This window comes from Hemiscyllium ocellatum, chromosome 30, assembly GCF_020745735.1.
Source record: "Hemiscyllium ocellatum isolate sHemOce1 chromosome 30, sHemOce1.pat.X.cur, whole genome shotgun sequence".
Lineage (NCBI taxonomy): Eukaryota > Metazoa > Chordata > Chondrichthyes > Orectolobiformes > Hemiscylliidae > Hemiscyllium > Hemiscyllium ocellatum.
In genome coordinates, this window is record NC_083430.1 from 38410893 (window position 1) to 38427492 (window position 16600).

At 39.3% G+C, this 16600-nt stretch overlaps 1 protein-coding gene across 2 annotated transcripts in view; it reads right to left on the reverse strand.

Moving 5' to 3' along the window:
- Positions 1 to 16600, reverse strand: part of cep85 (centrosomal protein 85) — an 82513-nt gene that overhangs the window by 47501 nt on the left and 18412 nt on the right. For both annotated transcript variants that reach the window (XM_060847491.1, XM_060847490.1), the window contains exon 3: positions 1173 to 1322. In XM_060847491.1, coding sequence (XP_060703474.1) covers positions 1173 to 1322 — 150 coding nt within the window. The remainder of the gene's footprint in view (positions 1 to 1172; positions 1323 to 16600) is intronic.

A 16600-nucleotide genomic window follows, 5' to 3' on the forward strand; every position in this document is an offset into this window, starting at 1 on the left:
CATGCTGCCCTTCATGAAGGCAGAATAAAAATATATATTTTACTGATTTGCTACCTTTGTTCCCCAATTTAAAAAAAATTCTGATGAAGGGACTACACAATTCATCTTCAGTATCTTTTTTCTCTTCATATACCTATAGAAGCTTTTACAATCAGTTTGTATGTTTACCACAAGCTTACTCCCATATTCTATTTTCTCCTTATCCTCTTTTGCTGAAATCTAAACTGCTGACAATCCTCAGGTCTGCTGCTTTATTTTGGGCCAACTTTGAACTCTTTCCTTCATTATACTAGTCGCCCTTATTAGCCAGAATCTGGTCACCGAGAGAATTTTATTTCTGCACTTGATAGCAAAGTGCAATTGTTGCAATTCCTCCATGCAAACCTTAATTTTTGCCATTGACTATTCACTGTCACCACTTTGTAAAATTTCCCAACTTAATCATAGACAGCTCACTTCATACCACCATGATTGCCTTTAGTAAGATTTACAGCCCTAATCCCAGAATCATTTGTTTGGAAGGTGTAGTCTATGCAGCTTTAGTGAACGTCTGCAGAGTACATCTGGTATGTGATACACACTGCCATTACTGTGTCAGTCCAAATTGTGCAGAATGGAGTTGAAACCAAAAAAAAGCAGGACAACCAAAGCTATTTACTAAATGTTTACAACTTCATAAAGCTTGGCATTGCAAGGACGAGAGAAATAATTACACGCCATTAAATTTTTCTTGTTACCTTCCTGCTTCACCTCAAGGCATTATCCTGATTTAACTGCCTACTGGTACATTGTTTAGGATCATTAGAACTACTGCAATGAACATTAGTTAAAACAAAATCTGACAAAGGCATCATAGCCAATATCAATCCAGTCCTCACTCAATACAAATGCATACTTAAAAGAGTGTTACTTACTGACATTATAAACCTTTTTTGCTCTTTTCCTGTTCCAGAGTCTATAGTATGACAAGACCAACTGCCTAGGCGCTAACCAGGAGTAATTCTGAGATTTTCGGTGGTTCAGTTTGGAGAAACTGTGCTTTACTGCTGCCAAATAAGTAGCCTGAAACATGTGTGTAATGTAGCCTAAGACCACAATGCAATTTTTTTTTTGGAGGCTGCACTTTACCTTCATATCCATTCCACAAATCACAAAATTTCTGTTTAACTCACCTTCTGTGCTATCAGAACAAGATGTTCCTAATGCAGTGTCCCCACTGTCTGCTGTACTGGGCCGCCTTTCTGTCCTGCGTTGAAATTTTTCTGTAAGTACTGGTGTTTGCCACTCTATTTCACAATAAATTCCTCTTTTCACATCAGAATCTGTGGAAAATGAAAGGATTTTAAAACATTACTTGCCTACCTCATTAGCATTGCATTTTTGATTCCACTGTCAATTATGCAGTTGACCACCTGTATGCAACATTAGTAACAACAGTATTAAGCACTTTAGAAACTTTCTTTAATGTGTTATGATTGAAAGGTTTGGAATTTTAGATTAAATGAGATGATTGCACACAAACCTGCTTACAACCGTGATGGCAAACAGCTTTGGCTGCATTGGGGGGGGGTGCGGTGTCCATCCAAGTGCTGGTTGCACAGAGGCCCAGCATTATAGGTAAATTCGATTGAAAACTGGAGTGGTTGTGGACATGGCTTACAATGACTACACCTCAAATTGGAAGGTGTTGCGCAGCAATAAGTTTTAAATTTGACAATTTTTAAAATCAAAACTTTAAAAGTTGTACAATAATTTGATTAGATAAAATCATTTTGACAGATTTTTGGAAGGTCAGATGCAGCATGGTAAAGTTCAGAAATTTTACAAGGCATTATCTTTTAAAATGTTGTGAACCTCCTCACTAAATATTAAACAATTTGTTAACACTTGAAAATGCAGACATGTAATTGAGTTTAGAGAATATCCCAAATTCACTAAAAAAAAAGTCAGAGTCAGGCAGCTGCCATGGACAAAAAACAAGCTACCTTTGAGCCTAGATAACTCAATTCTATTTCACATTGGCATTAACTTTGCATTTGAAGTAGTGAACTCTGAGAAGGTGTGGGGTTTGGTCTACCAAACTTGCAAAGCACTACTCTGCGTGGAATATATTAAGTGCAATATTGGGCCTTGCACGTGTGGGCTTGGATTCTCTGATCCCTGTCTTCAGGCCTGTTTTTCTACTGGGATAGCTTGACTGCTGAACTCAACTACTTTGCTGTTCACTTACAAAAATATTCCTAATGCAAATAGATTGGTATACAGTATGATTGTTCATTTAATTTGCTCCAAGTGGAGCACATAAGATATTAGCTGAAAATGTGTTGCTGGTCAAAGCACAGCAGGCCAAGCAGCATCTCAGGAATAGAGAATTCGACATTTCGAGCATAAGCCCTTCATCAGAAGGGCTTATGCTCGAAACGTCGAATTCTCTATTCCTGAGATGCTGCCTGGCCTGCTGTGCTTTGACCAGCAACACATTTTCAGCTGTGATCTCCAGCATCTGCAGACCTCATTTTTTACACATAAGATATTAAGCAGTATGGATTTACTTTTCAGTTTGAAGGTTCCTCACATAGGCCTTAAAAATGTTGTCCATCACAACACAATTTCTAATAAAACAAACCAATAGCATCAGTTGTGAACCTCAAAAGGACAACAATAGCAAGTGAAAACATTACACAGTGAGATGTTTGAGTTGGGGTTTAAGACACAGAGGACACTTAGCATTTAAGCTGGTATCAATGTTTGGGACATCAAGCAAATATGCATTTGTCAAGTGTAAGTCTGGGCCAATCAAAATGGAGAGCATCTGTTGAATCCTACACTTCCCAAACATACAACAGTACTATCGGCAAAGGTCACTCGTCAGCAAATCAGAAACAGGATACTTGCCTAAAAAATTTAGTTCCCATCAGGTCAAATGCTAACTGAGAAATGCTAATTCAGCACATAATTCAGTCATGATTTGGAGATGCTGGTGTTGGACTGGGGTGTACAAAGTTAAAAATCACAACAGTCCAACAGATTTAATTGAAAGCACTAGCTTTCAGAGCGCTGCACCTTCATCAGGTGGTTGTGGAGGACAATTGTAAGACACAGAATTTATAGCAAAAATTTAGTGTGATGTAACTGAAATTATAACTCAACTTAAGAGGGAATAAAGTGATACAGACTGTGTAGGCAGATGGGATTAATTTAGAATGACATCCCAGTTAGCAAATTATAACCTCAACTTATAACTCTATCCTTCACAATATAAAATACAGAGCAGAAATAGGGCTTCAGCCATGGCTTTGCTGACCAGAATGTCATTCTAAACTAATCTCATCTGCCTACACAGTCTGTATCACTTATTCCCTCCCTGTTCACATGTCTAAAACATCTTTTAAACACTGCAATTGTTTATTCCTCTACCACCTCAACTGGCAACATATTCTCAACATCTACCATTCTCTTTAAAAAGAGAAACTTTCACTTCTCACCTTAAAACTAGTGCCCCCTAGTATTTGGCATTTCCACCCCGGGAAAGAAACAGACTATCGACACTTCTCAATTTTCTAGATTTCCATCAGGTTGCCCTTCAGTCCCTGACAATTTGGACAAATGTGTATTGTTTTTGCTAATCTCTCCTTACAGCTAATACACTCCAATCCAAGGAACAAACTGATAAACTGCCTTTATGCCCTCTCTCTAAAGTCTCCACAACCTTCCTGTCGTGTAGTGACTAGAATACTGCAAACAATACTAAAGTCTCATGCAGCTACAACATAATTTGCCAATTTTTATACTCTATGCTTCAAACAGTGGAGGGAAGCATACCAAGTGTCTTTACTATTTTAGCCACTTGTGTTACCAATTTCAGAGAGCTATGATCTTGCACCCACAGATCCTTCTACATAATCAATGTTCCAAACATTTACTGGATACTCTTCTCTTGCAGTTGACCTCCCAAAGCACATCACCTCACACATGTCTAGATTGAACTCAGTTTGCCATTTCTCCACCCAACTTTCCAATTCATCTAAATTCTGCTCTATCTTTTGATAACCTTCCTTATTATCCACAGCTCCACCAATTTATGTCACCTGCAAGCTTACGAATGAGACCACCTCCTTTTTCATCCAAATCATTTAACATATTACAGGAGGTCCCAGTTAATCCTTGAAGGACACAACTGGTCACAGACCTCCAGTCACAAAAATACCCCTCCACAACTACTGTTGTCTTAAAACAAAAAGAATGGACAACAAAAGCAGAGAGGGAAAAAAAAATCATGGAAACAATTCAATCTCAGTCAGATCTACAGGACCTAAGCTGCTTTTTTCTTATTTATTGGCAAGATCACGGAGGTAGTGAAAAGAACGACGACTACTATGAGGATTCTGGGTAAACTAAGATGGAGGACAGGAAAAATTTCTGGCTGTTCCTTTTTGAGGTATTTTAGGTGTTGCAGGAGATTTCCTCAAATTCCAGGAGCAACAATGACTGTTTTATATACTGTTGCATTATTTTGGAACTTTAGGGAAAAAAAAAGTCAAAAGAACAGCTGTTTAAGAGGGGAAGAGGAGAAAGGAGGGGAGAGGGGAAAAAAAGAAAAAAAAAGAGAAAGATTGCATTTGAATTAGTGTAGTGTAGTGTATTGCTGGACATCGGAGTGCATCTGGGAAAACTAACATAGTGAAATTCACAACTAATCTTAGAGGAACTGTTGGGCGAAGTTCACAGCACAGAATCAGATCATTATTTGTTGTTTTAAGTCTGTCCAATAGAAAGGCTGTATCAGTGAGTACAGTGGATTCTTTCTTGATTATGTGTTTGGAGATAAGTTTTAATCAAGAGACCTCAAATATAAGCCATAGCTATTAGTTTAACCTGGGGCAGTGTTTGTAGAGGAATAGACGGTGTTATTTTCCGGGTCTGTAGATTGTGAAGGAACAAAAATGGCCTTTGAAGTGAGATGTACTTCTTGTCAGATGTGGGAGTTTAAGGGTTACGGCAGATTATATCTGCCATAAATGCTGCTGGATGTGAACCTTATCAGATTGAGTGGAGCGGTTGGATAAACAGATATAAGTGATGAGGAATTTGCAACAGCATGTGATAGATGGCAGTTAAAGGGGGGGGGGGGGGGGGTCCATCAGATACAATCACATAGATGGGTTAACTCCAGGAAGGATAAGAGAGGTAAGCAGCTAGTGCAGAAGTCTTGTGAATGTACCCATTTCAAACAGGTATGCTGTTTTGGAGAATGTAGGGGTGGTGATGGGTTCTCAGGAGAACAGAGCACAAACAGCCAAGTTTCTTGTCTTGAGACTGGCTCTAATGCAACAAGGGGTACGTCAGCTTCCAAGAAATCAATTGTGTTAGGGGATTCTGTAGTCAGAGGTACAGACAGACGTTTCTGTGGCCAGCAGAGAAAAAGAAGAATGGTGTGTTGTTTCTCTGGTGCCAGGATCAAGGATGGGTGCAAAAAAGTGTTCTCACAGGGGAAGAGGGGCCAGCATTGTCCACATTGGAACCAATGACATTGGAAGGAAAGGTTGAGATTCTGAAGGGAGATTAGAGTTAGGCAGAAATTTAAAAAGGAGGTCCTCAAGGGTAGTAATATCTGGATTACTCCCAGTGCTACGAGCTATGAGGGCAGGAATAGGAGGATAGAGCAGATGAATGCATGGCTGAGGAGCAGGTATATGGGAGAAGGATTCACATTTGTGGTACATTGGAATCTCTTTTGGGGTAGAAGTGACCTGTACAAGAAGGACAGGTTGCACCTAAATTGGAAGGGGACTAATATACAGGCAGGGAAATTTGCTAGAACTGCTTGGTGGATTTAAACTAGTAAGGTGGGGAAACCCCGGTATATAGTGAGAAAAAAAGATTGATCGGAGATAGGTACAGCTGAGAACGGAAGTGAGTCAAACAGTCAGAGACAAGGCAAGACTAATAAATTAAACTGTATTTATTACAATGCAAAGGGACTAACAGGGAAGGCAGATGAACTCAGGGCATGGTTAGGAACATGGGACTGGGATATCATAGCAGGACTGGCAGCTTAATGTTCCAGGATACAAATGCTACAGGAAGGGTGGAAAAGGAGGCAAGAGAAGAGGGTGGAGTGGCATTTTTGATAAGGGATAGCATTATAGTTGTGCTGAGGGAGGATATTCCCTGAAACATAGCCAGGGAAGTTATTTGAGTGGAACTGAGAAATAAGAAAAGGATGATCACCTTATTGGGATTTATAGACTCCCCCAGTAGTCAGAGGGAAATTGAGAAACAAACTTGCAAGGAGATCTCAGCTATAATGCCATAATGTTAAAGGTTTAGATGGAGAGGAATTTCTTAAGTGTGTACAAGACAATTTTCTGATTCAGTATGTGGATGTACCTACTAGAGAAGGTGCAAAACTTGACCTGCTCTTGGGAAATAAGGCAGGGCAGGTGGCTGAGGTGTCAGTGGGGGAGCACTTTGGGGCCAGTGACTATAATTCTATTTGTTTTAAAATAATGATGGAAAAGGATAGACCAGATCTGAAAGTTGAAGTTCTAAATTGGAGAAAGGCCAATTTTGACAGTATTAGGCAAGAACTTTCAAATGTTGATTGGAAGCAGATTTTCGCAGGTAAAGGGACTGCTGGAAAATGGGAAGCCTTCAGAAATGAGATAACAAGAATTCAGAGAAAGTATATTCCTGTCAGAGTGAAAGGGAAGGCTGGTAGACATGAGGAATGTGGGATGACTAAAGAAATTGAGGGTTTGGTTAAGAAAAAGGAGGAAGCATAAAGGTATAGACAGGATAGATCATGTGAATCCTTAGAGTAATAAAGGAAGTAGGAGTATACTTAAGAGGGAAATCAGGAGGGCAAAAAAAGGGGACATGAGATAGCTTTGGCAAATAGAATTAAGGAGAATCCAAAAGGGATTTCACAAATATATTAAAGGATAAAAAGGGGAACTAGGAAGAGAATAGAGCCCCTCAAAGATCAGCAAGGCAGCCTTTGTGTGGAGCCACAGAAAATGGGGGAGATACTAAATGAATATTTTGCATCAGTATTTACTGCGGAAAAGGATATGGAAGATATAGACTGTAGGGAAATAGATGGTGACATCTTGCAAAAATGTCCAGATTACAGAGAGGTGCTGGATGTCTTGAAATGGTTAAAAAGGTGGAGAAATCCCCAGGACCTGATCAGGAGTACCCGAGAACTCTGTGGGAAGCTAGAGAAGTGATGGCTGGGCCTCTTGCTGAGATATTTGTATCATCAATAGTCACAGGTGAGGTGCAAGACTGGAGGTTGGCAAACGTGGTGCCACTGTTTAAGAAAGGCAGTAAAGACAAGCCAGGGAACTATAGACTAGTGAGCCTGACCTCAGTGGTGGGCAAGTTGATGGAGGGAATCCTGAAGGACAGGATGTACATTTATTTGGACAGGCAAGGACTGATTAGAGATAGCCAACATGGCTTTGTGCATAGGAAATCACGTCTCACAAGCTTAATTGAGTGTTTTGAAGTAACAAAGAAGATTGATGAGGGCAGAGCAGTAGATGTGACCTATATGGACTTCAGTAAGGCGTTCAACAAGGTTCCCCATGGGAGACTGATTAGCAAAGTTAGATCTCATGGAATACAGGGAGAACTAACCATTTGGATACAGACCGGTCTCAAAAGGTTGAAGACAGAGGGTGTTGGTGGAGGGTTGTTTTTCAGAATGGAGGCCTGTGACCAGTGGAGTGCCACAAGGATCGGTGCTGAGCCCTCTACTTTTTGTCATTTACATAAATGATTTGGATGCAAGCACAAAAAAGGTACAGTTAATAAGTTTGCAGATGACACCAAAATTGAAGGTGTAGTGGACAGTGAAGAGGGTTACCTCAATTACAACAGGATCTGGACCAGATGGGCCAATGAGCTGAGAAATGGCAGATGGAGTTTAATTCAGATAAATGCAAGGTGCTGCATTTTGGGAAAGCAAATCTTAGCAGGACTTATACACTTAATGGTAAGGTCCTAGAATGTGTTGCTGAACAAAGACACCTTGCAGTGCAGGTTCATATCTCCTTGAAAGCGGAGTCGCAGGTAGATAGGATAGTGAAGGCGGCATTTGGGATGCTTTCTTTTATTGGTCAGAATATGGAGTACAGGAGTTGGGAGGTCATGTTGCGGCTGTACAGGACATTGGTTAGGCCACTGTTGGAATATTGCGTGCAATTCTGGTCTCCTTCCTATCAGAAAGATGTTGTGAAACTTGAAAGGGTTCAGAAAAGATTTACAAGGATGTTGCCAAGGTTGGAGGATCTGAACTACAGGGAGAGGCTGAACAGGCTGAAGCTGTTTTCTCTGGAGCATCGGAGGCTGAAGGGTGACCTAATAGAAGTTTACAAAATTACGAGGAGCATGGATAGGATAAATGGACTGTCTTTTTCCTGGGGTCAGCAAATCCAGAACTAGAGGGCCTAGGTTTAGGGTGGGGGGGGGGAGATATAAAAGAGATCCAAGGGGCAACTTTTTCACGCAGAGGGTGGTACGTGTATGGAATGAGCTGCCAGAAGATGTGGAGAAGGCTGGTACAATTGCAACATTTAAGAGGCATTTGGATAGGTATATGAATAGGAAGGGTTTGGAGGGATATGGGCCAGGCACTGGCAGGTGGGACTAGATTGGGTTGTGATACCTGGTCAGCATGGACAGGTTGTAATGAAGGGTCTGTTTCCATGTTCTATGACTCTATTACTCCTTCTTTTCAGAGGCTAGAAGCAGCCCAGCTTCTCAGGCTGGCTCAAATTATTAGGGAAATCATGAAGTTTTATAACATTTTCCTGAGGCAGAAACTCATTAACATGGAGTAATTGAATTATGCTAATTACATTGTTTCAAACTGCTGTAACTATGCAAGAGGAGCGTGTGTTTGTCAGTTACCGGTATAGTAAACAACAGTAAGCCACTATAATTGGGAATGAACAAAGGACAATATTTCAAGGGCCCACTTGAATAAGAGGGGATGACACTCTAGAGAAAATATCAGCACAAGAAGCAGGAACCATGGGTTGAGAGACAAAAGAACAACCTCAATTTCCATGTGGCCAGCTGTAATCAGGGTAGTACAAACCTCTTTACCATCAAGCACTTCTGAACAGGATTTTAGATCTGTGTGACAACAAACCAATTTAACTGTAAGGGTACTTTACATCACAACAACACTAGATTAGATTACTTACAGTACGGAAACAGGTCCTTCGGCCCAACAAGTCCACACTGACCTGCAGCCCACCCAGACCCATTCCCCTACATTTACCCCTTCACCTAACTCTATGGGCTATTTAGCATGGTCAATTCACCTAACCTGCACATTTTTGGACTGTGGGAGGAAATTGGAGCACCTGGAGGAAACCCATGCAGACACGGGGAGAATGTCCAAACTCCAGACAGACAGACAGACAGACAGACAGACAGACAGACAGACAGACAGACAGACAGACAGACAGACAGACAGACAGACAGACAGACAGACAGACAGACAGACAGACAGACAGACAGACAGACAGACAGACAGACAGACAGACAGCCTGAAGCAGGAATTGAACCCTGGTCTCTGGCGCTGAGAGGCAACAGTACTAACCACTGCCACCATGCCGCCCATTGTACTCGGGAAGTTGGAGGGAAAGACCGGTTTCACAGAATTGCATGTAAATATGGTGTTTCACCTATACTAACCACATCACAAAATCAGTGAGTAAAAGAAATACAAGTAAGCAAAAAAACAAACAGAAAATGATGCTTCCAGCCAGCACTCATTGCCCATAGGTCAGTTAAGTCAAATGACATTGTTGTGGATGACGTAAGGATGGCAATTTCATTGGCCAAAGGTCATTACTAATGAAGATGATCTTTCCTGACAAAATCGACAATTAGACTTTTAATTGCAGAATTAGTAAATTCAACCACCTGCCACAGTAGAATTCTAACCCAGGTCCCCAAAATGTTGCCTGGGTTTCTGGATCAATACCAGGACTTGCAATAAAACCGCCAGACTACCGCTTTCCTTAACTTTTTTTTTACTTCCTTGCTGTTGACACGGTTGCTCTTTCATTCACTGGTTGAGAATTCACTCTCCTACAAGTGCAGATTTTCAGGGAAAGGCAAATGAAAGGTAGCTTGCTGTTACTGGAGGTACTGGACAGTCTCCATACACACAGATTTTTCAATGCTTCCTCTTTGCAGGCTAGGTGGGTCTCTGCTGCACTGCTCCCATACAAGCCATGATCACCTGGTCAGGAGCCAAACAGTGTTGTCAAGCTGCTGCTCTCCATTGGTTTAGAACTCATTGACTCCACGGTGTCTGCTGTTGCTCACTGTTCCAGGAAAAGAGAGTGTTACACAATGTAAAAGTGACTTAAAACTGCAGACATTTTTTGTGGTCACTGCTTTAAAGCAGAATCTTTAGTCAAAGCCCAAAAATAAAAAGTTAAGTGTATTCTTTGTAGGTGGAATTATTTTTTTAAAAAAAAGAGCAAGATCATTACAAACTGCTTGCCCAGAGGTTAAACCTCAAATTCCAAAAGTGATGTTATTCTGCAGAAGTGAACAGCACATTATTATGGCATCATAGTTCCCTAAATAATTCTGAACAATGCTGATCCAAGGATCAAATTGACAAACAAAGCAATTACAATTCAGAAATCTATTTACTAAACAAGATTAAAACTAGCCAAAATATCTTCAATGAGAAACGGGTAAAATCACTAACATGATCCCAGTATTAAAGCCAGCATTTCTCCAATGGCCCACTGACACATCCAGTAAGGCCAGTGAGGGTCAGTTTACAAGTGAGCCGATTTGGGTGGGGGGCACTGCTGAGTAAGCCAAAGCAAATTGGTCCTTTATGTCTGAATTACAGCTCCTAATTATCATCCAGTGATCCCTGCTGGACACAATAGTCGCCTTGCTAAATGGCCAAATGATGAGAAGATCGGCTTCTGCTGCCGTGGCTTTCACAATCAAACTGGCCAATATTCTTATTAACTGACTCAAAACAAAATCTGACTCTAGAATGCTCCACTACAGGAAGAAAGGGTGTGTAGAGATTAGAAGAGAACACACCCATAAAACTACTTAAATCTCTAATTGGGATTTCTAGGTTAAAAAACAGAAAAGTCACAACACCAGGTTATAGTCCGATTTGTAAGTTCAAGTTTTCAGAGCACTGCTCCTTCGTCAGGTAGTTAATGGGGCAGGTTCATAGTACACTGAATTTACAGTAAAAGATCAAAGTGTCATATAACTGATGTGATGTATTGAACAAACCTAGATGACTGTTCATTCATAAATGTTGCATCAGTTCTGAAACTTTGATATATTTTGTTATAAATTCTGTGCCTTATAATCCTGCCCCACCAGCTACCTGACATAGGAGCAGTGCTTCAAAAGCTTGTACTTACAAATAAACCTGTTGGACTACAACCTGGTATTGTGATTTTTAACTATCTACCCCCAACTAACACCAGCACCTCCACATCATGTGCTAACTAGGAAATAGGGAATTAATTCTCATCCTCGTTTTCAAACCCTTCCTCTCCAAATCACTTTCCTTTTAAAAGGGTCTTAAAACCCAACGTTTTCTCAAAAGGTTTTGATCATTGATCTAATATTTCATGTAGTTGGCATATACAGCACCTATAAAAGGACCTTGGGACACTTAAAAGATACTATGTACACCTTGCTTTTAAGCAAAGATCTACATCTTTATACTTTAAAATTCAAATTCCTCCATTAACAAATTACTTTTCCTCTCATTTTCCCAAAGACCAAGTGTCACTTAATCTATGATGCAAACAAACTTAATTACTTAGCCTCATTCTCAAAAAAAAAGGGGCTTATATTCACTTTGATCCTTCCTTCAAATGAAGCTCTTGCTGTCCACTTTTATATTACTTGCTAGTTTATTTTCACCCTCGTCGTATTTTAGTTATCTTTTGTTAGTTCTAAAACATTCTCAATCCTCGCCATATTGTATTAAAAAGAGAGATAATTGGATACAATCTTTAACTTGCTTCGTTAACCATTGGTGGCTCATCTATTTCATAGAATCCTTCTTGTTCACTGGGAAGCATTTTTGTTGTAAAACATAAACCATTGTTCCTCAAACGTTTTTGATAAACTCCTTTTCCAATTAGTTCCAGCTAACTGTCCCCATCCTTTTGGGATTTACCTTATTTACATTTAGCAGTTGTTTTCAATCCAAGTTTCTGTCTCTCAAATGGAATGTTAAATTCTTCTGGTGATAAGATTATGGTTTTCTAAATGTTATGAAAATGTGTGTGTACTGTACCTATAACAGAGTTAAAAGCTAGTAGAACTACCTGACAGCACCAAGTGTTCTGAATAAGGGAAATGTAACAGTTGGTTGAAAGCTAGATTAGATGGTTGCTGGGAGACAAAAACAAATTTGAGTTAGGCAGATCAGTTTAAATTATACCCACCAAATACAAACTCCTATCAGGTTTGAATTTAGTATATTGACAATCTTAAAAGCCAAATGAAGCTCTTGTTTTGGGGGGCGTTAGACTGGGGAAAATTTAACAGGTGGGAGAACTGCCAAGTCAACATCTGCAGCCTGCCCGGAGAATAGCTCTCAAAAAAAAGGAAAAAAGGAGGAAAAACAACACAGGAAGATCCGACAGCTGGCTGGTTTTGAGAACTTGAATTTTTTGCTAAATCTCAAATCAGGGACTACAAAAACACTGACCACAGATGTATTCACTTCGAATCACCGGTGTCCAACAGGTCACTTTTTAATCAGTTAATGAAATATAGTTATAGATCTTATACTAGCACACAAATGCATGAGGGGCTTTTGCTCCAGACCTTTTGAGATCTCTTCTAAATTGCACCACACCCAGTCTGTAGCAAAACAGAAACTAACTTTGGAAAAGCTACTGCTAGGCTCTTTCCATGGATCTATGAAAAATACTAAATCCATTTCATATATAGAAAAAACAGCTCTTAAAGAAAAAAGGTCACCTGAACTATTGCAAACAATAAAGTGAAACACAATGGCTCTTTTTTTTTAAACCTTAACATTCCAGCAACACTGTATCCCAAGTCTAAAATTTCCAAGTTTCATTCCAAAAAACGGAAATCCAGCACCTCTCAACACCATGTTGATTCTGCCTAATTATCTTGAGCTTAGCCAGGTGCCATGCTGGAATATTTTAATAGTAGCTTCCAACATGTGTCACTGGGATGATGTTCAACTTACTGGCTTTTAGCTTCATACTTTGTGACATTCCCATTTTGGGAGAGATTTTTATTTGTTATTTTCCAATCTAATGTATTCTGAAGACTCAAACCAACACCAAATTCTCTCACTATTAGAGAGTCAGAATACAGCACAGAAAGACTGTGGTCCAATCAGTCCATGCCGAACATAATCCCAAACTAAACTAGCCCCACACATTTTTTATTCATCTACTTATCCAAATTTAAGCATGAAATCGTACCCGCATTCTCCCTTTTTCTCTGGAAGTTCATTCTACATGTGAAATAATTTACCCTGACTTTCAAAACAAAAGATTTTGCCCTCTCACCTGAAATAAATGCCACCTACTCTTGAAATCCCCACCGTAGGGAAAAGACACCTGCCATTCACCTTATCTATACTACTCGTGGATTTTTATAAACTACTTAACACCTACACGTGAAAAAAAATCCCTGCTGATCCAACCTTTCCTTATAACTCAAACCCTTTATTCCCAGCAATATCCTGGTAAATCTCATCTGAACACTCTCCAACCTAATATCCTTCCTTTAAACAGGGCAACCAGAATGACAGTACTCCAGAACAGGCCTGATCGGCCTGTACAAGCTCAACATAACATCCCAATTTTTTTTTTTACTCAAAAAGGACTAAGCAATGTTGGTAAGCATGTTAAATATCTTAACCACTTGTGATGCAAACTTCAAAACAATCATGGACTTCAGTCACAAACGTGCAGGACAGAAACAGAGCCTTCAGTCCAACTCATCCATGACAGCCAGATATTCTATTTGACAACTCTACCTTTTATGATCTCAGGATGAAGTCGATAATTGGTAGGTCGGTCAGCCACACTCCAACAAATTTGACCACTTCCTAGTGGTTGCAATTTTCAAGAGTTCCTCAAATCCTTTTCATATTCTGATTTACAGCCATTTCAAGCATATTATCTGTATTCTCATGTGAAGATTGATGAAAATACTTGTTCATCTGTTCATCTCCACTGTTAATTGTCCAGATTCATTTTGTATAGAACCAGTGTTGTAAGACTTTGTCAACTCCTTCCTTTTTGAAATACCTTTGTAAGAAACTCTTACAATCTGCTTTTCTATTTCTGACTAGCTTTATCTTAAAAAGAATAGAGAAGTTAACAATCCACCTTATCTTCTGACCTTCCACTTTTCCTTACGAAATCATAACATTTATAAAAGAAATGTTTCTTCAACATTTGTTTTTAAGGTAAGCACAGACAGTGGGTCCATCCCTTGGAATTTCTCTTATTCTTTGGACTGTCTGCATATTTTTGAAATATCCTATTTAAATATCTGTCACCACATCACTATTGACTTACCCCTTAAAATGTAAATTTGACAGCTCACTTTAGCTAGCTTTACTTTCTGCATTATAAGTTGAGCATTGAACTGCCACATCCATGGCCATACACATTCAAAATGGGCACAAACATAATACAAAATTTTATTGCAGGTGAAACTTGTGCAAATACAACAATTCAATTTCCAGTTCACAGAACGTTTGCCCGAAGCAGCACAATGAAACTTAGGAGGGATCATAGAATCATAACAATACAGACGGCAGGCATTTCGCACATTGTAGTGTAGGCACAGTCATCTTCACTTAGTGCCTTTTCTCCACATCCCTGCACGAAAGAGAAACTAATCATCCAATGCCTTTTTGCATACCTCAACCTAGTGTGTCTCCACCACATTTCTGGACAATGCACTCCAAATCCAGACCACTCCCAAAAAAATCCCCCCCCCAATCTCACAATTGCTTCTTTTAACGAAAGACTTTAAAACTGTGCCTTCCAGTTCTCAATCATTTTAACAACTTTAAAATATTTTCATTCCATCTACCTTAGCGAGACCTTAGATTAAGGACCTCTACTAAATGATGTCCTCTCCAAAGAGGACAGTCTCAGCATCTTGAATCTATTCTCATAACTAAAAGTGACTCACTCATTCTCAAACTTTGTAAAACTCTTTCTCCAATACATTCACAGCTTTCCCAAAAAGAGTATGCTCACTATGCACAAGAGCAGGGATGTTATGCTGTGTCTGTATATATTATATACAGATGTTAAACAAACAGAAAAACTTCCCTGCTCTTGTACATATGGTTAAAAATAACAGACATGTATAAAGTCAGCTGTAAATTAAGTGAGTTGACTTCAGTTTTGATCACAAAAGGTAGTACTAAACACAGGTCACAGGAATTGCAGAAGATTTTACTGAAATCATTTTCTGCCATTGTAGCAAGCAATACTTGAACAGTTGAAAAATAAGCTAACTCTTTAATACCACTTTTATTTCTCATACTTCCACATAATTCATTGCACCTTATCAAAAATCTATTTCATTCCATCTCTCGCGTTTATCTAAATGTTTTGGCTGAAGTAAGATTTATAATGATATTCCCAGGGGTTGATTTTGAGATTTGGCATTCACTGATATATTAGTGATCCAGATCTTGGTATGCTAGGGATGATTTCCAAGCTTACAGATGATTATAAAAGCTTGGAGTCGTAATGTGATTAGAATTTCAAAAGAGGGACACAGACAAAGTGGCAGTGAGGGTGATAGACATGGCAAATGTAGTCCAATGCAAAAAAAAACATTTTTTAATAGTAGAACAAACATGGAGATACAATAGAATAATTTTAAAAAAAAGACAATACTCAAAACCAGAGTCCAGATGGACAAGTAGAGTTTGCACATTTTAGAATAAAATGTTTAATGTCTTGTGATAACCCCAGGAATATTGGGCCCAAGCATCAGTGTACCTTCCCAAAAGGGTCACAACAGCATTCAGGTTATATATACACACACAAATTTAAGACTTTCTTCCTTTGATCTGATTAGTGGCATACCTATGGCCTTTAGTTTAAGGCTCCCTGATGTGCAGATGAGATTGACAAAGATCAATCCATAAATTGGCTTTGTTAATTAGGGAGACCTTCACATAGGAGCCATAGATAAGTTTAAATTTCAAAGACGACAGATCCCGTATGAGTAAAAATACAAAATAGGAAACGGGTCAAGAGAGGGAGCAATTTATTGGTCCCTGAACAGTAGTAAACTTTAGCATATATAAAAAAAAGGAAAAATATATGCATGGTGAACAAGGATACCATGCTATACTTTATGGAAATTAAAGAACCTGAATGGACTAGAGTGGACCCAAAAATCAAAAATATCCTTTTCAGGTCCACTGAGTTTTTGGCAAGGTTTTTAGATAAAGGCTTCCCGATCTATAACACTAAAAACTAAATATTAAAGGCGGGACAAAGTCGAAACATTGGTTATAAGACTTCTCAAATTTGATTCT